The sequence below is a fragment of the Melopsittacus undulatus genome, chromosome 9 (assembly GCF_012275295.1).
Source record: "Melopsittacus undulatus isolate bMelUnd1 chromosome 9, bMelUnd1.mat.Z, whole genome shotgun sequence".
In the NCBI taxonomy this organism is placed as follows: domain Eukaryota; kingdom Metazoa; phylum Chordata; class Aves; order Psittaciformes; family Psittaculidae; genus Melopsittacus; species Melopsittacus undulatus.
The window spans coordinates 38445418-38471619 of NC_047535.1; the positions used below are offsets into that span (position 1 = coordinate 38445418).

Sequence of the window (26202 nt, forward strand, 5' to 3'; positions counted from 1 at the left end):
CCTTTGAGGGGACACAGTGGAAGGGAGGAAGAGCATCCTGCCTTCTCCCAGACCACAGGGCTGCTTGTGGCACCGGGCTCGGAGCTGCAGTCTCTGGCAGCCCCAGGGAGCCTGGAGGAATCCATCGCTGAGTCTCATCTGGGGTTTTCTGTTGGTTTGGGGTTCTTTTTCTGGTTTTTTCTTTTCTTTTTCACTACCGCCTTAGTTTGTGGCCTGTCTTTTTGTGGTTGGAAAGAGGAGTCTCACTAGCAGGGTGGGTTGGTCGGATGGCCCCACACGTGATCGTGTGCTTCCCTCTTCTCTGTATTGAACGGGATGCACTCGCCTGATCTCCCAGAACAGAGACTTTGAACAATTTGTTGTTTATATGATGTATTTATTTTTACTTGTGTTTCATGTCATTTTTTAAAAAAATAATAAATTGTAAGTTGGTATAAGTGCCTGGTGGCTCTCTTTTATTTGTGTTTGTAAAATACATGTCAGAATTAACCAGCTGGTGTGGTCTGAAGTGGAGCAGAGCTGAGTATGGGCATCTCTTCAAACCCCAGGTGCCCAGGCCCAACAAGGAGCTTTGCCCTACTACCTCCAGTGGCATTTGGAATCCACTGGTACCTCTGCAGCCGCCCAGGTGAGCACCCCACCGGAGCCTGCTCCCTCTGGAAGGGAGGGAGGCTGGGGGCACAATGTCCATGGCAGGGCTGGATGCTGCTGAGTGTTGGAGAACCATCTATGGAAGCTCACAATTTCCCTTCTCTGTCCTCTGTGCTTATTATTGCTGCTGATAACAATTGTCATGAAGGGGCAGGGGGAAACAAGGAGAATAAATATCCTGCAGGGTGTAAATAGCTTTGAGTCTCGGAGCCGGTGCGGGCTGCGTGCCCTGGCTCCAGCGTGCCCTGTGGGCAGCACGGAGGGGACTGGCAGGTCTGAGGTAGTAACAGCGAGGCGCTTTGTGCACAGGAAGCTGAGGCGTCTCGGAGCTGATCCTGTGAGCGAGAAGGGCCCCGGGCAGAGCGCGGAGGGAGCAGCGGCGGCTCCGGCTCCTCTGCCCTCACAGGGGCTGGCGGTGCCGCCGCACCCGGCCGCTCTTGCTGTCCGGGGATGGGTGCTGCCACTTCTGGTGCCAGGCTTTCTGCCGCTGCCTCTCCTGCAGCCGCAGGGCGTTGCAGTAGACATCCAGGCTGGTGCCCGGTGCCCCCAGGGCCCGAGGGAAGCCCTTGTAGCCGGGGTGCAGGTCAATGCGGGGCCGGGGGCTCTGGTGCGTCCCTCCCAGCTCGGGTCCCTTGCTCCGCTTGTAGGGTGGCAGCTCCATGGCCTCATGCCTGATGACGCGGAGGCTGTACCGGGTGAGGGGCCGGGAGAAGGAGCGCTCCATGGCCTGGCACTCGTAGGTGCCCGCATCCTCCGGAGCCAGCTGCCGGATCAGCAGCCCCTGCTCCAGCACCGAGAAGTGCCCGTTGCTCCGGACCTGCGGCAAAGGCAGAGCACCGTGGGTCAGCCCCTGGGACAGAGCCACCCCTGGACCTCCTCCCACTGCCCTGTCCCCTCGTACCTCGCTCAGGTCCATGTCCTCTCCGTGCCGCATCAGCCACCGCACAGTGGTCTGCGGGGAGCGCGCCAGGCACTCGAGGAACGTTGAGTTCTTCTCCACCCCAAACACCAGCTTCTCCACAGCAGCGGTTCCTGTGCGGGACAGGACAGGGGAAGGGGTGAGTACACAGCGGGAGCTGTGTGTGACAGGTGAGGAGGGAGGGAAGCACGGAGCTCCCAGCACAGGCTCTGCGGTGGACACTGGGGTCCCAGCTCCGTGCTGGCCCTGGGCAGAGCTGGTGCCTGCAGCTGGCTCCCCGGGGAGGCTGGGGCTGGGGCTCACCCTCTGCAGTGTCCTGGCACTGGCTGAGCGGGTCAGACTTCAGCACGTCCTGGCAGCGAGCACGCCTGTGAGGCAGAGACAGGGCTGTGGGACCCCTCATGACAGAGCAGCCAGAGAGGAAGGAGGGCAGGGGGGAAGGAGGGGTCTGGGCTGGTGGATAAAGCTCGCCCTTCCCTGCTCCAAACACCATCCCTTTGCATGGGAGCAGGGTTGGTGCGGGTTCACATTCACCTCTTCTCGGTGAGCACGTGTGGGGCGCAGGTCCTGCTGTCCCAGGTGCAGTAAGGGTCCCTGGCCAAGCAGCAGTCGGTGCAGGTTTTGCCGTAGAGCTCGCAGCGGTAGAGGGAGAGCTGGATCAGCCCGTGGGTGCTGCTCACAAAGAGCTCCTGCTGCTCCCGCAAGAACAGAACCAGTCAGTACCCATGGCTGGGGACTGGGGCAAGCTGCGGAACCTGCCGTGCTGGGGCAGGGGCACTGGGACGCAGGGGGAGAGTGAAGCAGAGCCCCCCAGGCTGCCCTGGCAGGATCCCATTCCCTAAACGTGCAAGCCCTGGGGCAGAGGGGCTGGGGCAGGAGGGAGGACTCACCCGCTTCGGTGACAGCTTCATGTCCAGGATGGGAGAAGGCACCTGGAAGGGAAGGGGATGGAGCTGCAGCCCTGTGGGGACCTCCTGGGTGCCCCAGCCTGCCAGTGGGGCTGGGACCCTGGCCCTGGTCACTGCTCCCAGTTCCTCCGGCTCCATATGAGCAGCTTGGGCTGGCCCTGCTCCATGTGGCCCTGCCTGCAGCCACACTTTCAAACCTGGGTTCAGCCCCCCCATTTCAGTTCAAGCTCTGGTGTGCACCCCTGTGCCCCAAGGGCCTGGATCGGGAGCTGGGCGATGACATGGCTCCAGTGCTCCTGCTTCCCTTCCATGGTAACTGCATGGGCTGCCACCGACAGAGGCGAGGGACCCAAAGGAGGGCAGTGTCCTGCTGCAGGAGCTTGGAGGGAGGATGCCCTGGCCTTCCGTACCTTAGTGACGCTGATCTCCTCCAGGCTGATCACCTCGGTGCCACGGCTCACGCCACCGGCCAGCCCCACCTTCAGGACTTTACCTTCATCTGTGAACGCAGCGGGAGAAGGAGCTGTCAGGGCTGGTGTGCCCTGCTGACAGCATCCCTGTGGGACAGCATCCCTATGGGGACAGCATCCCCAGGGCTGTGTGAGTTCCCACCTGTGCCGAGGAAGAGCACGTCGTAGTGCCGGTTCTCGGTCTCCAGCCTGTGCACCAGCAGGCGCCGCAGCCGGTAGGGAACGTTGACCCTGGCCAGGACGGGCTGGCGGCCCTGCGGGTACACGGGCTCCCACATCAGCTGGTGGGTGCGCATGAAGCTGATCACCTCGTCGGGGAAGTCCTTCGTGGATTGCAGGAGGGGGTCATATGTCTCGCTGGGGCACTGCATGGAGGCACAGGGGCTGCATCAGGGCCAGGCTGCTCTGTGCTGCCCGCTCCCACCCTGCTCCCAGCCCCTTACCGTGCCGGGGCGGGGGTAGGGGACACGGCCCTTGTATTCTACCCAGCGGTAGTCGAATCCCTCCTTGTGTGCGAAGGGGCCGCTGAAGGCGGCTCTAACGGCAGCCATGGAGTAGACGCAGACAGCAGAGCCGCTGAAGACACCGCTGTGGGGAACGTGGGAGTCTCAGTGTCCCTGCTGCTCCACAGGGACACCCCTGAGCCCACCCAGCTCCTGTCAGCCCTGGAGCTGCGCATGGAGTCCCTTTGGCACAGCCGGTCCAGCCTGGGCAACTGCTGGTCATGCCAACACCAAACCTGGTGGCTTGGCAAATGGATTGGTGAACCAGCGGCAGGGAAAGCAGTGACTTGGCTGGTGGCCCTTCCTCTGCCAGCAGGCTGCCTCTCTTGCCCTTCTGCCCATCCAGGGCTCCCCTTCTCCCCATGGAGCAGCACTGGTGAGGGGCTGGTGGTCTGCACTGCCCCAGGTAGGGGGTAGCACAGCCCTGCTCACCTGGAGACCGTGAAGAGCCCAAAGATGAGGGGGTTCTGGGGGTCCCGGGTGTGGAGGAGGAAAACATCCTCTGCAACAAGAGGGGTGGATGTGAGGCACAGGAGCTGGAGCACCAGTCCAGGGGATGTAGTGAGCGTTCTCAGTGCCAGCCCCACCTCCATGGGGCTGTAGGCTGGGCTGTGCACTCACCCAGCTGGTCGAAGTGTGTCTCGGTGCCGTGGGGCCCGGGGATGGAGCACACCAGACGGGCCTTGAGGAATGTGCTCCAGCGGTTGATGAGGCTGTGCTTCCCTCCGACGTCATTCTGCGGCACCAACAGGCAGGTTCAGCCCTCTCTGAGCCCCCCCCACACCTCCTGCTCCTCCAGCCCCACAGCAGGTCACCCCCAGCCTTCTTTGTCACCCTCATGTGCTGCTGTTGGACCCGGCTTGGCCCAGAGGAGGTGAATCCCACCTGGTGGGACACCAGCCATAGCCTGCTGGCCTCTGGTGACTGACCTTGCAGACACGGGCCACCCTGGCATGGATGTGCCGCCTCTCCCACTGCCCAGCTTCCATGGCTGTCTCACGGAAGAAGATGTAGACCTTGTCATCATGTGGGTTGTAGGTATCAGGGATGGCATAGGCACCGACGAATGCGGGCTCTGCAGGGGGAAGGAACAGCACAATGTGTCCCTGTGCCCTGATCCGACCCTGTGGTACTGCCCTTGGGAGCAGTGTGAGATGCTGAGGGTACAGAGGGAGCCCCATGGCAGAGCCCTGTGGCAGAGCCCCATTCCTGGTGCTCAGGCTGCAGACTGTGTGCTGGAGCTTGAGTCCCACCAGAGGCTTCATTGGTGCCTCCCCCCAGAGAGGTGAAGAGAACCAGGCCACTGAGCTCTGGGCCCAGTGCTGGCCCCATCCTCTCCCCAGCAGGCAGGAGAGCCCCCATAGCCCCTGTTCCTACCATGCAGCCAGTGGTCCTGGTTCTGCTCCGTCCGGATGTAGCTCTGCTCGGCCCCATGGACCCAGGTCCGGAAGAAGGCAGCACTGCTGCCCATGAAGTCACTGGAGGTACCAGAATACAGCTCCCCATCTGCGGGTCAGAGGGGTGCTGGGTGGGTTGGGTGCCACTGATGGAAGTCTCCCCTGTGTCCCCAGAGGTGCAGGGAGGGTGGAGGTCGCAGAGCCTGGCTGGGAGCCCCCTCTGTACCCATGACCCAGCACAGCTGCTGCCTGGCCCTTCCCCAGTGCTGGTACAAGGTGGGCAGGCTGCTGCTGCTGCTGCTGCTGCTGCTGCTGCACTCCCTATGTGTGCACTGCTCCATCTACACCTGCACTTGTGATTCTGTGCAGGAACTGGGTCACGAGCCGGGCCAGGAGCAGGCTCTGCAGGATGGCTCCTCTTGCCCCACACACTTGGGCACCAGCCCAGGACCACAGGAGGAGCAGGCACTGCTGCCAGCGCCTCCCAGCACAGACCATTCCCAGCACTCCCACCTTCAGCATCCTCTGCTTCCTGCTCCTCTTACCCACAAGGAGTCCTGTGAAGGGTTCATGGGGGCTGTATGGGCACCGTCCTCGCCCCGATTCCAAGGAGTGAGTCACCAGCCGCATGGTGGGAGCTCCAGGACCCTGCCAGAGCCAAAGGGGAGGTGTCAGCCATGGGGGAGGCTGGAAACAAGCTGGGTATATGGAGAAGAGCTGGAAGTGCTCGGCTCTGATGAGCAGGTCCCCACGACCTCGTGTTCTCCCCATGGAGGGCACCCTGGCACTGCCACACCAGGGCTGCTTCTTGCCATACTCAGCAAGGACACGTAAGTGCCAGAGACCACCAGGCTGGCTCCTCTGGCCCCAGGGCTCCCTATACCCCCACTTGCTGAAAGTGGGGTCTCAATGGGTGTGGGTCTGGCCAGGGTGTCCCTCACCTTCCCCCGGGCTCCCAGCTGGATGAAGGCACAGACGGGCTGGTAGGAGCCGGTCCCGCAGGCAAACACATGGGTCCTGTTGAAGGGCTGGAGGAGGCGGATGAAGTTGGCACACTCTGTCTGCGCGAGGGGAGATGTTTGTTATTGACCTGAGCCCAGGTCTGGGCGCTCATGCCCAGCTCCATGGTGTCTACTTGGGATGCAGGAGCTTGGCCAGGTCTTGCCCTGGCAGCTGGCAAAGCTGAGCTAGATTCTGGCCGGCTCAACAGCCTCATGTCAGGCAGGGCGCAGGGCTCCATTATAGGGTGATGTTGGTGTTTAATACCCGTGGTAAGCTGCTTACCTCCACATTCTTCCCAGCCAGCTGGCAATGCTCCACCTGCTCCCGGGAGGCTGGCCAGAAAACCTGCAACACAAAGACCCCCGATGCAGCCCTGCTTTCCTTGACCAGGGGCACTGATGGGAATGCGCTTGGCCAAAGGGACCAGGCTTAGGCACACGGTGAGGGCTGCTCTGCAGTGGCTCTGACACTCTTGGGTCCCCAGGGCCTGGCTGAGCTTGGCAGGCAGCCTGCAAACAGGACCAGAGGGAATCTGGCACGGGGTCAGAGCTGGGTGGGCCACGGCACACCCGTCAGTGGGCAGGCGATCCTGGATCCCAGCCCATGGGAACGCCAGGCTGCAGAGCCTTAATGGGCTTTTCTTTTGTTGGGCTGGAGCCGCACACCCGCCAGCAGGATGTCTTGGGATGACATTAGTGGTCTCACTGCTGGAGCTCCTGCAGCAGCAGCAGGGATAGGTGGGATAACAGAGCTCCGGGCACTGCCCTTGCACCGCACCCGGGGTCCACCCAGGTCTCCTGGCCCTGTCCCTCCCCGGCGTCAGCCGGTCCCAGTGGGGCTCAGCACCGCCAGGGATGGGTTGACCCCACTGATTGAGACATCCTGGTGTAAATGTGTCCCTGGTGGTGTCAGAGCAGCCCAGCTCGGAGCACATCCACCTCCACGCCCCGGCATGGAACCAGGAGCGGCTCCTGGGGAGGAAGAGGCCAGCACTGACCTTCTCAGGCTCTCTGCTGGGATGGTCCAGGTGGAGCAGGAAGATGTGGTTTTTCGCTCCCACCATCAGCCAGGCCCTGTCTTCATCCACCAAAAGGGCTTGGAAATCCATCCCGTCCGCTGAGGCCAGCAACAGGCGAGAGCTGTTGGATTTCAGCAGATCTGTGGAGCACATTGTGGGAGACAGAAACCCATCCATGAGCAGCACAAGAAGCAGCCAGATGCCTCGTGCTGCCCCTCTCCAGGACAGCTGTGGCTGCCCACCTCTGTCTGAAGGAATACAACTTTCCAGCCAATGCCCTAACAAAAACCCACTATCTTGGTGCCCAAAGCTCAGCATGAAGCCTCCTCCCATGAGCCTACCTGGAGGAAACAGTGAGTAACCCCTGCAAAGAGCAAACTGTGCTGACCATGCTCTGGGCTGGTTTGCTGGGTTGGGGGCCCAAGGAACCCAGGCTCCATTTCAGAGGAGCTCTTGGAGTCCTAAAGCCTCTGCACCCTGAAACCATGGAGAGAGGGCTGAGAGGAGAATTGCTTGCTGTAACTCTGGGCATGTTTTCCTGGGCTTCAGAACAGAAGAGTTTACATTAAAAACGGGGTTTGGCTATCTGCTGGGGCAAAGCATCCCTCCAAGGGAAGGCTATGTGCCACCACAGCCCAATCGGGACACCCCAAGGCCTTTCAGTGTGCCATGGACCTAGCTCCATGTGGAGCAGAGACATGGCAGTGGGAAAGGCTCTGCTGCTCAGGCGGCCTGAGGTGGCCGGCGTGGCCCCTACAGCAGACACGTGGGTGTGTGAGAGGCACAATAAGCTCTTGTCTCCTGGTTAACCGCTCCTGAAACAACATCCCTGGGGCGGTGATGTGCAGCACCAGGTTTGGGGCTGGCTGCTGGGGCGAGCATCCCACAGCACTGCCACAGCAACTGCTGCACCGGATATGGGATCACAGCAGCTGCCATCCCAGCAAGTGCCTGTTCACAGGGATAAAGGCAGGGGAGGCCACCGGTGAGGTTGGACCTTACAGCTTCCAGAAGTCACAGCACACTGCTTTCCTCTTCAAAAGTGGTGGGATACAGCTAGGGACAGGCTGGCTACACTGCAAAGGCTGCTCTTGCCTTTGGTGCTGTGCAGGAAAAGGTGCAAATACAGAGCCATAGGAAGGGGATATGGAGACAGACTGCTGCTGGATGGGAGGTGGAGCAGGGCTGGAAACCCCAGGGTGATCCATAAAACCCAGGCTGAGAAATGACCCCAAATCGTGTGGCTTGGAGCAGTGTGTCAGAGCAGAGGGGGGGAAGCTGTCAAGGGAATGGGTGATGGGTCACGGGTGGACGTGCGGCCCCGGGTGCAGGTGGGGTGTACGTGGGCACGGGCACGGCTCCATCCGAAGGGAACCGGCTGACCCGGAGCCTGCGTCTCTCTTCCTTCCACCCCGTTTCCAGGGCAGAGGGGAAGCGGGGCCAGTGCCTGAGGGCTGGAAATGCCACTGACGTCTGCTGGTCCCTGCGGGGAAGGACCTGCTGGGCCGCAGGCAGGGATCGCTGCCCGGATCCGCCGCAGCCAGGCTCGCTCCCAGCTGGCGCTTCCTTCTCCCCTTCCTGCAGGGTCAGGGACACAAACCCTCCCGGCTGCCTCAGGGAGCTCCTGGCCCTCCTCCTGTTCCCACAACTGTTGTGCACAGTCCCACTTCATCCCCCCTATTCTTGGGTGCTGCAGGGCTCTTCTCTGGGTGCCATGGGTAAAGGGCAGCCTATTTCCAAGCCATTTCCCACCAGCTGAAAGGGATTAACAGCTGAATTCCTGTCCCTGCCTGTGGGCCATTGTCACTGCTGGGTCCCAAGTGGGCTGCTGTGCATCACCCACCCTCCTGTGTCTGCGATCACTGCCAGCACCTGCCCAATCCAGGGGGAAATGTCGGGCAAGTCATTGGGAAGTTGAGTTGGGGTGGGAGGGAAGGTCAATGGGTCCAGTTAAGTAGATCTGCCTTAATCATGAGGACAAGGTCAGGCAGGATGATAGAGGAGCCCTCCCTGCTGCTCTGATAGTCCATGGGAGGATCCAGGGAGGATGCCCTGCACTGGCACCATGAGCCCTCTGGCAGGGTTAATGACAATGAGGGTCTGAGCCTGACTCTGTGGCAGCTCTGCTCCCTCACCGAGGGGATGTTGAGTGCCACACACATAAGGTATTTGATCCAAACCCCAACGTCGAGGCAGGGGAACCAGGCAGTCCCTGCAGCAGCTGCACGGTGGCTAAACCGATGGGTGAGCACAGAGAAACATCCTCTCCTTTGTGTTCATTGTCTCCCAAGGACACGGTGTTTTTGTTTATTGTCAGGACCACTGTAACCTCCTCATCCCATCCATCATCTCCGCCTGCCCCTCGGCTACAGCATCCTCTGTGCAGGGCGACCCTGGGCTTCCTGGGGTCACAGCCCGGCTGTGCTGCAGGGCTGTCCTCTCCCCTTCCCCCAGCCACCACACAGGGCAGACCATGGAGGACATCCCCAAAGCCGCGGGGAAGCTTGGTGCTAAACCTGGCTCCAGCCTCTCGCTGCTGTTGGCTGATAAGAGATGTGCCAGTGCAGCCTGGTGCTGATAACCAGAGACCCACCAGCCACTTGCTGCATAGAGATGGCTTCTGGGTCCTGCCCAGCTGGGCTAGCTGCAGATCAGAGGACCCATTTGCCAGCTCCTCACTGTGCCTGCCCTGGTCACTGCAGTAAGAGGAGCTGGGAGTCACGCTGTGGGTTCCATGGCTTTGGAAAAGAGAGGCTCGGCTCCGGGCAGCACCAGGGCTGACCCAGCCTGACCCAGAGCACTCGGAGGCTGCCTTTCACAGGCAGGGATTGCTGGTGTGCTATTATAAACCTCCCTGGCAGGGTGGGAGCCACTGCTGTTGTTCCTGGCCCCGTGCCCCATGCCCCATCCTTCCTTTGCTCTCCCAGCCTTTGGTGCTGTCATTTCCTTCTCTCAAGCCTCTTGCATCTTCTCCTCCAGCCCCACCAAGGGCTCTGCCTGCCTCCCCCATGCTGGGATCTGAGGGTAAGGCTGATCCTGTAGACGCACTCTCAAAGGCCTCCTTTTATTTATTTATTTTAGGGGGTTTTAAACCTAAACTTCTCAAGACATTGTGTCCTTGAACCTGCCCCGTGCTGTCCGTGAGTCACATCCCCTGCCATTGTTCACGTTGTCCTTGAGCCCTCCTGATGCTGGGAGCTTCCTCTTCTGCCTCTGCCCAAGACTTGAGGGCTTTTGGCATGTTTGGCCCCAGCACACTGTGGGGCTTTGAAGTCAGCAGTCCCTCTGTGCTCCTGCAGCCTTGCTCTGCCTCCTCTGGCTCCAAGGAAAGGCAGACCCTGCACAGTGTTTCCAGTCTGGGTTAGCAGGATCAACTCCCTGCAGGGATATCCTGCATCCCTGAGAGGTCCATCTCTCTTCAGCCACAAGCTGGGGGCATCAATCACCTCTCTGGCTGGAGAGAAGCTTCTCAGGGTGATGGAGCAGGCCAAGGGGATGGCACCAGAGGTTTGAGTGCAATAGGCTTGGAAAAGCTGCACTGCAGGCTCACAGCTGGGAGAAGGGCTGGTTGAACCCTGGGGACCTGCTGAGCTGCCTGTCCTCCAAAGCAGGTTGCTCTTTTTCACACAGGAGAAGCTGAAAGCAGGTAAATTGGCCAAGCCTGTGCTGCAGGTCCAAGGCAGGGTGACCAGCCGCAGGGCTCTGCTCTAACTGCTCAGGTCATTCCCCTGCAGAGATCCTTCCCTTTCTGCACTTCTCTGCTGGGCTGTGCACTGCGCTCCCTGTCATTCTGCTCTCATTGCACCTTCACATCACTGAAAGCAGCCCCTCCTTTGCATCAGCAACCTGTGCCTCCCCTGAAGAGCTCGCAATCTCAATAGGCAAGACAGATGTAGGGGAAAAGGGTAAAGTGCAGCAGGGAAATGATCAGGATCAGCCTCTCCTCGCAGGAAAGGAGAGGTAAAGGCAGGAGGGCTGTGCTGGGGCAGGGCTGTGCTGGTGGGAGGAAGGGGAAGGGGCCAGCAGCACTGCCTGGGGCTCAGAGTCCCCACTGCACTGGGAGCATGAAGACAGGGGACATTCCCCTGGGGCTGCCCACGTCAGCCCAGCCCAGGACACACTGGAAGGTGCCCGGAGTGAGTCTGAGCAGGAGACATCCTTTCTGGTGCCTGTGTTGTGGCGGACCAGGGCAGGGCATTCCCTGCTCAACATCCTTCTCTGATGGCAGCAGCACCAGTGCAGCATTCTCAGGTGCTGTGCTTGGAGCTGCACCTATTAAACATCCCAAGGGCCCAACATGTGGAGATGTTGCAGCTACAGCAGTGGGGCTATTGCCTGCCTGGCTGCCCCCTTAGCTCCCTGCCTATAGGGCACTCTCCCAGCCCTCCCAAGCAGGATGCAGACCCCAAGGACACCCATCTGGGCAGCCCCCTTACCTTTGTAGGCAAGACGAAGGCGCGGGGCATGCTGCTTCCATGCCTTGCTGCTGCCCAGCTGCTGCAGGAGGAGGCAGAGCAGGAGTGCAGAGAGGGGCAGGCTGCGGCGAGGTTCAGGATGCATTCTGGTGCTCAGCAGTGGGAAGGGGACACCTCGTCCTCACAGCACCATGGTCCAGCGCTGAGATGCCACCTCTGCTGCCAGCTGCAAGCAGAGAAGGGGGAAGGCTGCACTGCAGTGGGCTGTGTGCTGGTCAGGACCCTCAGCACACCAGCCCCTGGCTGCAGAGGGAGCTGCAGGGATGGTGAGTGATGGTGTGTGACGAGGCACAGCTCCGGGACCCTGCAGCACCCACAAGCGCCTGTCAGTGGTTATCAGAGCAGAGCACCCGCAGGGCTCCGGGAGACAAGGCTTGTCTGGAGGAGCTCCTGCAGCCCGAACTGGCTGTGCTGGGAGGGAAAGCAGGGCCAAGGAGGCGGGTGTCTCACTGGCTGGGCTGTCCTTGCAGCCTCAGCGGTCATTGATGGTTGGGTGAGGAGCATTCCTGAACACCTCCATTGCTGTGAGCTGTGCTGGTCCCTGCATCCCCCGCCTCTGAGAGCTGTGCCCACAGGCCCGGTGTGGATACTGTGGCTGTGAGACCCATGCATTGGCTGCACTGCCTGCCATGCAGGATCTCCAGCACGTTTCATGTCCAGGGACTCCAGAGGATCAGCTATTACAGCCTGTCCAGGGGAGGTGCCATGTGAGGCCGGCATGCCCATGGTGTGTGGTACTCAGGAGTGTTTGGATGTGAGCATCCTGGGGCTGACTGATGCGAGAGGAGTGGTGCAGAGTGCCTGGGGAGCAGGACACACTCCACAGGCTCTCAGGGCTTGGCTCCTCTGCTAAATACCTGCTCCGCTCCCAGTGCTTGACCAGGGCCTGGTGAGGGATCCCAAATATTCACCGTATCTCAGCATGGGGTTAAATCTTGTCCCTCTGACTGAAGGGGGAGTTAAAGTTTTGGAGCACTGTCCATAAATACCACTTCTATGATCCCCTCAGCATCAACCACGGCTCTGTGTGCACAGGATACATCACTAGGGCCGGCAGCTCTGGTCACCACAGACCTCTCTGAGGCCACCAGCATCCGCTGGCTCTGGGATGCTGCCGGCAGGAAGGACTCTCTTACATTCACACTCCCACAGGGATGTGCAGGATTTCACAGCCTCCTTCGCCAGCTCCCACACCTCCTGTGGGGAGCAGGGCCAGCCTGCCAGCAATCTGCAGTTAATTCAGGCAATTTAGGTGCTTTTCCCTGCTTGTAAAAGTCCCTGGCCCTAACTGGCAGCTGTGAGTAACTCCCCCTCTTGCTGCATATGAAGTTCTTCCAGTTCCATGGCTGAAAGAGTTTAAATGAGCTTTTTGGCTCATTCCTGGCCAGAGGCTCTTGGCTCTGGGAGCAGGGGATTTCTGCCATCCGGTGGAGGGCTGTAGGAGGGATAGTGAGGCCAAGCCTCTCAGGCTGCCTTGGTCTCTGCCTTCCACAAGAAGGAGCACTCACTCTGCTTAGGGCGCAGGTTTCGGGCTTGTGCAGTGGGGGTTTCTCTCCGTGCCGGCAGAGAGGGAGCAGGCAGCAGCCCCTTGGCATAGCTCCTCACTTGCCCATTCCCTGCCCTTGCTGCTGCCTTGCTTTCACTCTGGCCAGCACAACCTGCTGCTGATCCCATCCGGGACACCTGGCACCACCGTGGACCTGGGTGCAGCCTCAGGGTGGTGGTTGTGCTGTTTTCTGTCTCTTTAGTTGGATTCTAGAGGAGGGGGTTTCCCAGGTAGGAACCCATCAGCCACAATGGGGACCCGCTGACAGGGAGTGCTGCCCTCATTTCCTTCCCAAACACCTTCCCAGTGGCTTTCCTGTGCTGGGGATGCTCCAGCACTTTTAGCTCTTCCCCACACTCAGCCGCCTGCAGTGGAGTCTCCCATACCCATGCTGCAAACCCGCAGCCATGCCCTGAGCACTGCAATCCTGGGGTCATCACAAGGATGTGCCTGGGATGTGACAGGGATGTTTCTTCCTTGCCCATGTGCATTCGGTTGCTGAAGGACTTGGGAAACTGCTGGCCTCTAATTGCAGCTTTCTATAAATGGAGCAGAGCCTGTGCTAGGCTTAGGTTTGAGCTAAGCCAGCCCTGGAGGAACCTTCCATGACCCAGAGCTCCAGGGGATGCCGGGGTGGGTTGGGATTCTGAGGATGGCAGGCAGGGCACTGCTACTGCCTCAGGACACACACATGCATGGCCACAGGGTGAGCTCTAAGGATGCTTCACATGCCTGCAGCAGGAGCTGGGGCAATGGGGCAGGCACGCAGGCCACGTACAGCTGGGTTATACCAGCACTTCGGCTCCTCACCCTGCTACAGGCAGGTTTGATGGTGGCAGGAGCCACAGGGACACACAGGAGGAACCCTGAGCTTGGCTGCAGGGTCAGGGATGGTGAGGATCGTGCTGGAGGGGGCAAGGGAAGACAAGTTGTCAGAGGATAACTTGCAGTGAGAAAGGCTTCCCCTGTGGGTCATTCTTTACCAAGACTTCAGGGCTCCCCTGGGTCATGTCCAGGCAGCAGTGAGGGACTTGTCACATCCTTCCCCTGATGCACAGCCAAATCCCAGCCTCAGCATCCCTCACTGTGCCAGTCAGAGCAGGGACACTGGGGGAACCCGCTGTGGGGCCACGGCCCCTGCTGTAAACCTCTGCCCAAATCTGCCTGGAGGTGAAGGGCTTGGCAGAGGCAGAGTTTACACTGAGAGGGGGAGCGCGGGTGTCTGCTGGATGGAAACAAGCTGTGGATGATGAATCCAGGGTTAAATTAAACACTCCCGACAGCTTTAAATAATCAAGTGTCCTGAGCAGCAACTATTTCCATCTCGGTTTGGAGAGGGAAGTGCTGATGAGGGCAGGCTGCTGGGTAAGGGGATGTCTGGGGGTGAAGGCTTCATGCTCTGGGCACCACACAGTGTGAGGAGGGGAACATGGGTGATTGCAGCCCTGTTCTGGGGGTCAGCAGTCATCAGGAGTGTCTTGCTGTAGGTGACAGGGGTGGTGACACTATGGCACCAGTCTGACTTTGTGTCAGTAGTCTACCAGATGGCCTGGTCCCAGTGGTGTCCTCCCCCCCACTGGTGACCTGCACAAGCCCAACAGGTTTAAGGCTCTGTGCTGTCACCTCAAGTCACCATCTCATGGCATGGTGCTGAACTTTATCTTTGGAGACAAAGTCCCCTGGGAGGTTTTGCCTTAGACTGAGCAGCACAGAGAAAAGACAAATCCCTCCTGTTTGAGACATGCGGGTACGGGAGGGAATTGTTTATCCCTGAAAGCACCAATTTCCTCCTATTTGCTGGGATGCGTTGGACAGTGTAAAACAGCCCCAATTTCAGAGGGGGAAGGGCCTGGCAGTGGATTTATCAGGCTCTGGATTATCTCCCAGGAGGGAAGAGCACACTGAACTCGAGCTCTCCAGCGACCCTGTGGCACTGAGAGCATCCCCCGTGCTGCCTCCCTGCCCGGCGCACTCGCCATGTGCTCCAGCACTCTCACAGGCCCCGATTGTGTCCCAGCTAATCCCCACACACCATTTGCAGCCTGGTGCCTTCTTCAGTTACACTGCGGGGCCACGGGCAGGGGGTGAAATGTGGCCCCAGCAGCTGGGGGACCTCAAGGGAGAGGAGCCGGGGGGAGGAGAGGAGCTGCCCCCCATGTCAGCATTCAGCTCCAGGGGATGGAGAACTGTGCTAGGGCCTGAGCTGAGGACGGAGCTGAGACCCTCTCCCCCTTCCTGAGCACCCAAGCCTGGCTCCTGCTCTCCATGCTCTTGAGGCTGTCCTGTCTCCTCCTGGGACAAAGGAGTCTCACCCCAGCAAAGAAACCGAGGGGCAAAGCCAGGCAAGGAGGTCCAGCAGTCAAAGCAGCCATGTCCCTCAATCTCCTCTGCCACAGCTCAGCCCGGTCCCACCCCTGCACACACATCTGGTGCACACCACACAGTCCATACTGTGCGAGCACGGGGCCACATGTGCAGGGAGTGTGCACAGCTGGAGCTGTTGGTGTGTGCCTTGGTGTGCACCCTGCCTGTGGCTGTCCCTCATCCCAGAGCCCCTCCTGCCCCCCTGCCTACCCCTGCAGGCACAGAACTCTCCCTGAGAGCCCGGCTGGGATGAGGCTGCTCCGCTCCATCCCGCTCGGGATGATGGATGCCCCGGCAGCTGCACCGGAGCAGCTGTCGCGCTTCTCCAGCCGGGGGAACAAAGGTATCAGGGGGAGCCCTCAGCTCCCTCCTGCCTTCCTTGCGCTGCCCGGCTGGGGCAGGACCAGCACCGGGATCCTGCAGTGCTGAGCTGATTGTGGGAGGGGGATGTGATGCTCCTGCAGTGTAACAGCAGAGCTGGGACCACAGAAACTAACACCAGAGCTCAGACTGCTTGGGGGCACCATGGTGTGTGCTGTGAAACGGCTGTTCCAGCAAATCCCGCAGCGACACAGGTCAACGTGCCCATGCAGAGCCCCAGGGATGGGGGGAGCAGAGTCTGGAGGGTTTGAACAGAGGAAATGATGAACAGCAGCAGGAGGCTGACGCTGCTCAAGTAAGTTTCTCTGCTATCAGCCGGCCAGGCTGGCCAGCAGGCTCCCTTCCAACCGGGACATCTCCTGACAGCCTCCTACACTCCTGACTCCAGAGATTAAAGCCCATGGTCACAATTAGCCCCAGCTCACCCTTCCTTGCCAACCAGCACTGCCAAAGCATGCCAAGCACCAAGGAGTCCTGGCTGCTGCTGGCACACTGCAGCCCATCAGCACATCACCCCTGCCAGGCTCTTCACTAATTGTACTGGTGATAATGGTGATGGGACAGGGACAGCTCTGTGTCTGTGTGTTGTCAGGGGGACTTCACTGCCTGTGCTGACACTTCAAAGCTCCATCTGGGACCATATCCTTTGAAAGCAAACAGGGAATTGCCAAGCCCAAAGCTGGCCAGGATATTAATAACTGTTTATGAAGGGATAAGGAGCTGGCTTCACTTAACATCCTGCTAATCCCTTTCTCGGGAGGCCGCTGGCTCAGGCCCTACCTTTCCCTTGCTACCGAGGGAGGTGAAGTCTGCTCTGGCTTGGCTCCCAGGCGTCAGTCTGGGAAGGTGGCCCAGCGGCTGGGCTTTTCTCACTGCACCGTCATGGACATGGTGATGGACATGGTGATGGACATGGTGATGGACATGGTGATGGACATGGTGAAGGGCTGGGCTGGCCCATGCTGTCAGACACTGCTTCCTACAGGGCTTTTTGGTGTTCCTGAATGTGGTGCTTGAGCCAGGCAGTGCCAGCTGAGCAACCTCTGTCATTCCTGCCTCTAATTCACCCCAAGGACATCCAGCACCAGGGAGGCAGCAAGTCCAGAGGCAAATTCAGAGGAAGATGCTGGGCTCCTCCGTAGACAAAGCAGAAAGTCAGTGAGGTGGGACAAGTGTGCAGCAAGCATGTCTCATGCTGAGCAGCAGCCATACAGCTCAGCCCAGCCAGGATTCATAGGATCACAGAGTCACAGAATTAGTTTGTGCTGGAAGGGACCTTCAAAAGTCACCCAGTCAAACCTCCCTGCAGTGAGGATTAACTTGGACTACGAAACCCCAGATTAAGCTCTGCATTGGTGGGCATATTGAGCTCCCAGCCTGCCTCCTGATGCAATTGAGAAGCTTAAAATTCTCTCACTTTTGGGCAGGGACTAGCCACCCTCTGATGTTGAGTTAAAGCACCCAAATAAGGTAGCTCAAAGGCTCTGTGCTGCCCGCTCCCCTGCCAGCCCAGATTCCCAAAGCCTTGGGAGTCCCCAGGGGCAGCGCCGCATTCCTCAGAGCCATTTATACCACAGTTCCAAGGGCTGAAACCCACCCTTGTCACCTGTCTGCCACATGGCCTGACATTCAATACAGCCCTTGGAGACTTGGGGAGCTCAGGAGATGGGCTCTGGGCTCCAGAACTTCCAGGCTGTGTCTGGGTGAATCACACACGTACCAAAGCCTGGCAGGGGCTGCAGGGCCAGGAGTCAGCATGAACTGTGGCCAGGGATGGGTTTGCTAATGCTTCTTGCCGGCTGAAAGCTTCAGCTTGGAAGAGGGGCCGGGTGACACAGAGGGTTCTTTTACAGGGATTGCCAGCTTGACCAGCTTGAACCTGGGCAGGCTCAGCCATCACCTTGTGTCACGGGGGCCTGGCCCTTTGGTGGTGCCTGGAAAAGATGTGATGGGTTTGGTCAGGGTCCTGGTGGATGTACCAGCATCAATGGGGTCTGTCTGAAGTACCCCATCAGGGAGCTAAGGGCTGGAGGCAGCTCCATCCCTAGGATGTCTCATGAGAGACTGAGCCCTGGGGAGAACAGGTGCATCCCTGCTCCTTGGGCAGGCAGGCTGCAGCCTTTCCCAGCACTCCCAAGCCACAGTCTATTGCTACCTTAACCAGGGCATTTTGCAGCAAACTGCACAATTTAACACACGTTTCCCTAATTCAAATCGGATCTTCTAGATCTGCTTCCCACCTCCAGACCTATCAGGCAGGGATGCTCAGCACCTCTCAGATTGCTGTTTACTTCACCACTTTTCCCTAGCTACAATCCCACTCCCTGCAGGAGCTGGCTGTGAAGCACCTGCTCTGCTGCTCAGTGACCCGGCTCATCCACTGCCCCATGGCCAGGCAGCGACAGGGCTGCCGGTCACACTCCCAGGGCCTCTCACTGTCCCAGCCAGGCCTCCCCTGGCTCTTGAAAGCGCTGCAGTGTTTTCTTTTCATCAAGGGGATCCCTGCTCCCTGCTCTCCCCATCCCGCTGCTCTAATTGGAACAGGCTGGGCAGGCGTGGGGGCTCTGCTGGAGAAAGTATTTTAATGAGGATGGAGGTGCCTGCCCCGTTATCTGCTTCTTCTCACAGCCTCTTGGCTGGGCTCCTCGGTAATTACAGCCTGCCTTGCCGGGTAAGCTCTGCCTTGCGAGCCTCGGACCCCTGCGGAGCACCACGCTCCGGCAGCGGCTGCCCTTTGCTCCGGAGCTGCGGGACACGGCTTGGCCACAGCAGCGCTGCCGCGCTGGGACTATGGGGGGGCTGAGCCAGGCGGAGCTCCCGGCCAGGCAAAGGGAGCTGTCTTGGATGAAGCCTTGGGTGATATAGTTTAGTGTGAGGTGTCCCTGCCCATGGCAGGGGGGTTGGAACTGGATGATCTTAAGGTCCTTTTTAACCCGAACTATTCTATGATTCTGTGAGTCTAAGGCTGCAGTGGGGAGTTTCTGAGGGTCAGGAATCAGCAGCGGCAATAGGGATGGACGCGGGGCTGTTCACCCCAGCTGGCTGCTCCTGTACTCCTCCCCAGCAGGGCAGCTCCGGGCTGAGCTGAAGATCAAGGCACATCTGTCAGCGCTGGGGCCGCTCACTCACCCCCTGCTGCTGCAGCTCTTGGGCAAGGGGAGCCAGCAGGCTGGCAGCAGCATGCCCTAGGGCAGAGAGCTCCCATCACAACCAGCTAGCTGCTTGGCCAGAACAGAGCTACCCCAACCCAGTGCATTGTTACCTGCTCACAGCACCACTCCCGGGGTCAGTATTTCCAGCTGGCCAGGGCAGCCCAAAAACGACCACCTCCTGTACCACAGTAAAGGCACTGGTCCCAGGACACATCATTCCTGTCCAGCCCTTATTTCATGCGAAGGCATCTCCCTCCTCCATACACTCCTGTGCACAGCATCGCGCTGTGGAAGGCCCACCATGGCTCTCATGCGGTGTGGAGCTGAGTCACAGATAGACTGAGTGACCTACCCATGGCCAAATGGAAACTGTAGCAGAGCAGAGATTGTAGAATCATCCAATAGTTTGTGTTGGAAGGGGCCTTAAAACTCATCCAGCTCCAACCCCTTGCCATGGGCAGGGACACCTTCCAATAGACCAGGTTGACCCAAGCCCCAGCCAGCCTGGCCTCAAACACTGCCAGGGATGGGGCAACCACAGCTTCTCTGAGCACCCTGTGCCACCGCCTCAGCACCCTCACAGGGAAGAGCTTCTGCCTGAGATCTAATCTAAATATACTCTTTCAATAGGATGGACCCCAAGTGTCCCATCTCCCTCCAAACAGCAGCTCATCCTCCTACAGCACAGACCAGCTCAGCACTAAGCCTGACTCCACCATCGCCTGTGCACAAACGTGATGCTGCAGCACATGGTGGCAGAGCTGTCACCACTGCCTGTGTGGGAGCACGCACCGTGGGAAGACCAGCCCTGCTCTCAGTGGACAATGGGCAGATTGAAACTGAAAGCCTTTTAGTGGATGGGGTTTTTTACACTACAAAATGCTCAAGTGGAATTAGCTGACATCAGTGGTCTCCTCCCGGAAAACAAGGAAACAAACCTGGACTCGACGGTGGGAGAAGCAGCGTGGTTCCTGCACACAATAAATGGCAGCTCGCCAGCACATGAGACAAGAACAATAACTCCGCACGGCCGTGTGCCTGTGAACAGCATTGTTTGAGGGAAACCATGCCCTGGGCAGGCTCCAAATGGACTGAGGGTGACGTTGGCAATAACCGTGCTCTGTGCCATGCCATCCCCATGGCAGAGCCTGGAGCACGTGTGGTGTGCCTGCAGGTACAGCAGAGCCAGGGGTGGATCAGGGGGTGCTGTGGGGTTGTTGAACATGGAGATGACAGAGCCCAAATATCCTACAGTACCCAAATCATGGAATAATGAAGACTTATCTCTGCTGGGAATATGGAGCTCCTGGGTACCATGAAATCACTGTCATTCCTTGCCATCCAGCTACAAGTAGATGCTGGGGGTTTATAGCTGGGATTTGGATAATATAATCTTTAGGGAGGCAGAATGACCTCATCCCCTGTGCTTTGAGCCCAGCTCTGCAACACTGAACTGGTCAGTTTGCTACTCTCTGCTTCAGTTTCCCCAGACAAAAGATGTGGGAGAAGGTGCAGCCAGTTCCTGCGAGCAGGGCAGAAGGGAAAAGTCACTGTGGGGGAGAAAGGGTGGTTCAAAGGAACCAGAAAGGGTCAAAGCTGGATGCCTAATGCAGAACAACAATGCTGTTTTCACCCTCTTCTCCATTACAGCCTGTTCTCTGCAGGAGCTCTTTGCCATCCCACAAAGGGTGATCTCCTGAGCAGACCTCTCAGGGGACGGCTCCTAAAAGAGGGCAGTGAGGCTGTGTGCCCCCATTCCCCACCCAAAAGCCATTCCCAGCTGTTCCCAAGGCCAGGAGTTTGCTCAGCTGACTGATCTCTCTGTCTTTGCTTTCAACAGCAGGTTTGTAACTGTGAGAGCCTGTAAAGACCTCATTACCCCATGCTCTTGAAGCTGCCGCTTGCTGTAATCTCAGCTGGATCAGGGACAGCCCAAACTTGGAGGAAGAGGCAGCTCCAGAGTGCGGGAGCCAACGTTTACAATAAATCCTCATCCTTGCTGTAAACAGCCCCTGAGAGGGTGTCACAGGAACACAGCAGAGTGAGGCAGCCAGAAACCCTCACTGGTGAGAGCCTCTGCCAGCCCAGCCGGCTCAAGGCCTTGCTTTAACAAAGAGCATCATTAGCAGTGAGCTGTGCCAAGGACCCCGGGCTTGGCTCCCACTCCCTCTGCTTAAGCTCCATGTGCTGGATGCTGCTGCTTGGCAGCCCTGCTGCCTGGCATCAGCTCTTATTGAGCCAGAGGAGATGGTCCAGGCCATGGCACCCCATCTCCAGCCTCCATACACAAGCACATTGCTGTTTGGGAGAACAATTTAGACCCCTGGGGGGTTTTCTGTTTAATTCTCAACCTAAGGAAACCAGAGCAAATGATCCCTGTCTTGCACCCTTGTGGAATTCAGTGAGATTAGATTAGGGATGAATTCTTCCCATATTTCTTATAGAGCTGATATCTCTGTCCTGGCTTTCCGATTGACTTCCCCATCCCTGCCTCATAAATCACAAGGGTGTTTGTGTCTCTGTTCTTTTCAATACCATTAACTCTGCAGGAGAAACCTATGCTACAGCAACCCATCGTGTCAGACCAGTGACCTGTGGGGCTGCCAGACCCCCTCCCCTTGAAGGCTGTGCGAGGACCGGCAGCGGGAAGCTGGGACATGCTCCACTTGGCAAAGAGAATGCTCCCCATGGCTTGCACATGGGTCGCGTGGCCGGCATGTGTGCGGGATAGCTGCGGTTCTGTGACCCAGCCTCCTGCAGCACATTCCCCCTTCCCTTGGACACACGCCTGCATCAGAAAGTGCTGCTTTCCAGCTTAGCAGACATTCCATGTGAGTGCTCAGCAGCCGGATTAGTGCAGTGGTTCCTTACGGGCAATAAACTGCTTAACTAAACACAGCCATGGCAGCAACATCAGGCTCGGGGCTTGTTGAACTTCAGCTACACCCTGCCTGTGAGATGCCTCCTCATGATGTGCAGTGGAGGGTGCACCCCTTGGCCAGGCTGCCCGGCTGCCATAGCCATTCCCGCACACTTTCAGGAGCCATAATTCATGCCAGAGATGGTCTTATTTCAAGGTGAGGAAGAAACAACCCTCCTTGTCTCAACATACGTTTGTGAAGTGCTTTGTTATTTGTTTTCAGACACAAGCAAACATTTCACTTTCTCCCTCCCACCCTCAGCCTGAGCATCACAACCCCATCCCACTGGGAAATCCACCCATCACATTCAAAGCATGCAAGGCTCCCAACTCCCATCCATCCCTACCCAGGCTCTGCAATGCTTCCAGGCAGAAGGCTCATCAGTTAAAGGATGCCTTTAGAGAGCACCTGGCATTTCTCAGGCTCTGTTTCTTTTCTGCCTTCTGTGTTGTATGTCCTGAGGTTTCTGAGAGGTGAGGCCTTGCAGAGAGAGAGGTTGAAGAAACACAATTGCCCTGTCCTGACAGATTTAATGAAACCCAAACATGGGACAATCCCTCCATGGATCAGAGAAGCTATTTCTTCTTGTAGGACCAAGGCTGTCACAACTGATCAGAGGCAAATGATTGATTTTTATTTGGAGGGGATGGAGAATATCCAACAAAACTGTCTTTGGGCAGTGGAAAAGTCCCCAGCATGGGATAGGCATTAGCAACAATCTGGCCAAATAGGACCTGGGGCTGTTAAACCTGAGCAGCAAAGCAGAGTGTCAAAGGGAAGAAGCCCCAAAGAAAACAGCTCTGGAGACAAAGAGCTTTACCATAGTGACAAACAATAAAACCTTCTGGAATCCAAGTTAAGGCATTCATAGATATAACCAGAAAAGATCATTACAGCAAACTCTTCCCTGCATACGATGGCAAACGGAGCAGCAGAAGGAGCTCTGCTCTCTGTAGGAGCGGGGGAAAGTCAAGCTCCTCACGAGTTACTCTGCACACAGATCTGAACCTCAGTAAAGCAAAGTGTAGGAGCCAAGCGCGCAGCGGGTCAGACCCGCTCCGGCCGCCGGGGCCGAGCTGCTCCCGCTGGGATCGTACCCCACGGACAGGATCCCTGCAGCCGCCTCCTGCCCGGTGCCAAGCAAGGAGTGATTCAAGTCCCAGTTACTCACCAGCCAGGGAGCCCTCGGGGTCTCAGCGCCCAGCAGCCGGCCCGACCGCGAGTACCTGCGGCTGAGCTGCAGGGAGGAGCTGGGGGCAGCCGGGGCAGCCCCTCATTCATAAACCAGCCCCGGCTGCCGGCGCGCAGGGATCGGGCCGGGATCCGCGGACAGCAGTCGCCATCTAGCGGTAACCGCGCTGCTCTGGCCCAGGATGGGCACTCATGGAAAGCGGTCCGTTTGTCCCCATTGCCGCTGCCTAAGGCACACCGAAGGGGCTGGGATCGCAGAACAGCCCATCGGGTGCATCGCTCCTTTTTATTCCTTGTAAGTTGTGAATCCAAACTGCATCGGTGTGAAGGGGGACCAGCAGCACACAGGAACCGTCCTGCTGCTGCCTGGCAAGGCGAATTTAGGAAGGAAAGCTCTGGTTCACAAGTGCTCAAGAGCAAAATGCTAGGGAAAGGGAAATGTGGGATGATTCAGGCTCTGATGGCTGTGTACAGTGTGGCAGGAGCAGATCCGTACATCCAAGGACCCAACACACACACTATACGTTTACAAGTTGTCTGGTTTTGACCCCAGGCAAGCTCTGGGCTGATGCTGCAGCCGAAACTCCCATCAGTGGCTGGGGAGCATGAGGTGCATTCCTGGAGCACATTCGATTTGGTTTCATCTGAAAGGAATCCACTTGATGCTCTCCCAAGCCTGAGCTCTCCAGGACTCAATCCAAAGCACAGAAAAGTGGGGAAAGTTGGGAGATCAGTTTCAGAAATGCACCCCTGAGCCAAGCTAATGTGCTGGAGCAGGCCCACCCCAGCAGGGCTTTGGAGAGAAGGGGCTTTGCTGTCTGACCACCCCACATCCAGAGAGATGTGTGACCCCTCTCCTAAGCAAGTACAAGCAATAGGAAGGACACGAGGGTGCAGCACTGAGGTGCAAGTGGGGCCAGAAAGGGTGTCAGGGCCTTCTGGCACTAAGTGGCTTCAGGTGGGCCCCCACATAGCCACCTGCTGCCCATTGGGCTGGGGGCTCCATTTAAGCCCAGACTTGGGCTAGGAACCTTCTCCTAAGGTGTGCTGCAGGCTCAGACTGCTCTCCTGGATGGATTTCAGGCAGACCTGTCTCCTTGATGGATGTCGAACTGGTGCTACAGGTAGCTTTGTCACCAGATGGTGATGGGACCTGTCACTACTACCATAGTGGGACTGCACACTGGTGGGTAAGGGTGACTCTCCTTGGTGGGAATCCAAACCACCCCACCACAGGATGCTTAGGCTGATCTCTTCTTCCCTCCAGATGAAGCCTGACATGATGAAATGTAAAGCGATGTGGTATGTAGGCACAGAGGCATCCTGCAGCATGGGAGCTGCTTACTGGGGTTGTCTGCAAAGGTGCTGCTTGTAGGGTGGACTGCAAACAGTGCCAGGGTGAGCTTCAAGCTGTTATCCAGCTCCCTGCCATTTCTGGACCAGCCCATCCTTCCATTGTGCAGGATGGGGGACTCTGTCCCCTGGGGGTGTTATAGTCAGTCCGCAGCTTCCTTGCAGCACACCCAAGCACTCCGCAGGGAAGTGAACTCTGCTTTAGCAGCTGGATGGGACAGGCCTCCTCCAGGCTGCAAATGGGCAGAGCAGCACACACATAGAACAACCCCTTGCTTCTGGAGGTGATGAGAAGTGCTTATGGCAGCACTGGGCTGGTCTTTGTGCTGCTGATCCACTTCAGTTCCCGGGGATGGAGCCAGCCTGGTGTGCCCCAGGGCAAGGAGCAGATGCTGGATAAATAGCAGCACAATTATAGTAAGCTGTATATCCCCCCTCCATGACTGGAAGTGCTATGGAATCATAGAACAGTTTAGGTTGCAAGGGATCTTTAGTAGTTATTGAGTCCCCCTGCAATGAGCAGGGACACTGTCAACTATATCAGGTTGCTCAAAGCTTCGTCCAACCTGACCTTGAATGTTTCCAGGATGGGGAATGTACCACCTTTCTGAGCAACCTGTGCCACTGTTTCATCTCTCATTGTAAAAACTTCTTTATATCTGGTCTGAACCTATCCTCTTCCAGTTTTAAACCATTATCCCTTGTCCTGTCAACTGCTGCTGCCTTTCTCCTCTGCTGGGAGTAACCCAGCAGCAGCTGGGTTGCCAACAGCTTATTCTCCTTTCAGCAGCACTGGTGGAGTTTGGGCACTGGGAGGTTAGTGTGGAAAGGGTTTTGTTATGGTGTTATCCCCTGGGCCAGCACTGTATCACCCATGGGGAGGGGTGCTTCTGTGGGTCAGCCTGGTGCCTGCTTGTCCCATTCAATCCTGTCCCCACACACACCCCAGCAGCGACTTGGCCAAGACATTTCCCCTTCAAAATGTGCTGGCAGAAATTATCCCTGTAGAATCTGGACAAGGGCTTGTGTCTGTGCTTATCTTGGCTATTCCGGTCATTATGGTACTTACTATAGTGTCATTCATCATCCTTTGAGTCTTTGTGCTACTAGGTGGAAGCTGAAGAGCAGTTTCACAAAGCTTATGCTTGCTGACATTTGAATGCATGGTGTCCCCAGTGCAAGGAGCACAGAACAGAATGGTCTTTGTACGCAGATGGATAAATACAGAACTTGCATTAAAATGGGGCAACATTTGAGCAACAGTCTCCTCTGAACACTGACCTGCTCCTCTTGTCTTAAAACATTAAATGAATAAAATTGTTCATGATGCTCATCTGGCATCTTCCCATATCTAACAGGAAACAAATACATTTTTATTACTCTTTGATTTCAAATATAGAGAGTTCCTATGGATTTGTTTGAAAGATGTTTGAAAAAAGGTTAATTGCAGTGTATTTGCTCCTAAAGATGTTACCAGTAGAACTGCAGCCCACTCACGTTCTGCTTGCTGGTGTCCTGTACTCTTGGGGGTGGCCTGGCACAGCTTTGCCTGTTGAGGGCTTGTCTGAGTGCCAAGCCCAGCTCAGCCATCCCTTACAAGCGCTTGTCTCAGTCTCTGTACTACCCAGTAACACGCATTTTGCATTCCCAGGTCCATGCTCATGGTGGTACCATGAGGTACCTCATCCTGTGCCCATCCCTTGGCTGGCTGCTTGGGTTGTCTGCCCACTCCAGCCAGAGCTGCAAAGGTGCCTGTTCTACAGAAGGAGCAGTCACAAGCTCCTGCCTTCGTGGACCCCTGTGCTGCCACACTGCAGGGGAAAGCAGCCCCACGGTGTATACTTGCTGCTGCCAACTTGCTCTGCTCCCTCCAGCCCATGCCCCACCTGCTGTGGGGGTCCATGGGGGGAGTTGAGCAAGAACCACACATGAGCAAGTCTGTGTCACTCTT

The 26202-nt window shown here is 57.7% G+C and overlaps 1 protein-coding gene across 1 annotated transcript; it reads right to left on the minus strand.

Moving 5' to 3' along the window:
- Positions 1-342: 342 nt before the first annotated feature.
- Positions 343-23296, minus strand: SEMA3F (semaphorin 3F). The gene is made up of 18 exons (XM_005141597.3): positions 22879-23296; positions 11305-11509; positions 6848-7008; positions 6133-6195; positions 5790-5909; positions 5394-5496; positions 4829-4957; positions 4381-4526; positions 4073-4187; positions 3884-3953; positions 3392-3536; positions 3091-3313; positions 2889-2977; positions 2461-2502; positions 2105-2262; positions 1874-1938; positions 1553-1683; positions 343-1468 (listed from the first exon to the last, which is right to left on the minus strand). The coding sequence occupies exons 2-18, from the start codon at positions 11426-11428 to the stop codon at positions 1052-1054; spliced, it is 2301 nt and encodes a 766-aa protein (XP_005141654.2). The 5' UTR covers positions 11429-11509; positions 22879-23296; the 3' UTR covers positions 343-1051.
- Between the last annotated feature and the right edge of the window lie 2906 nt (positions 23297-26202).

Excerpts from the sequence above, each read along its gene's own strand:
- SEMA3F (XM_005141597.3), bottom strand. The coding sequence starts at position 11,428 with ATGCATCCTGAACCTCGCCGCAGCCTGCCCCTCTCTGCACTCCTGCTC. Across the intron at positions 2,978-3,090 it reads CGTGCTCTTCCTCGGCACAG|ATGAAGGTAAAGTCCTGAAG; the intron begins GTGGGAACTCAC and ends CTGCGTTCACAG. Across the intron at positions 1,939-2,104 it reads CACGTGCTCACCGAGAAGAG|GCGTGCTCGCTGCCAGGACG; the intron begins GTGAATGTGAAC and ends TCTGCCTCACAG.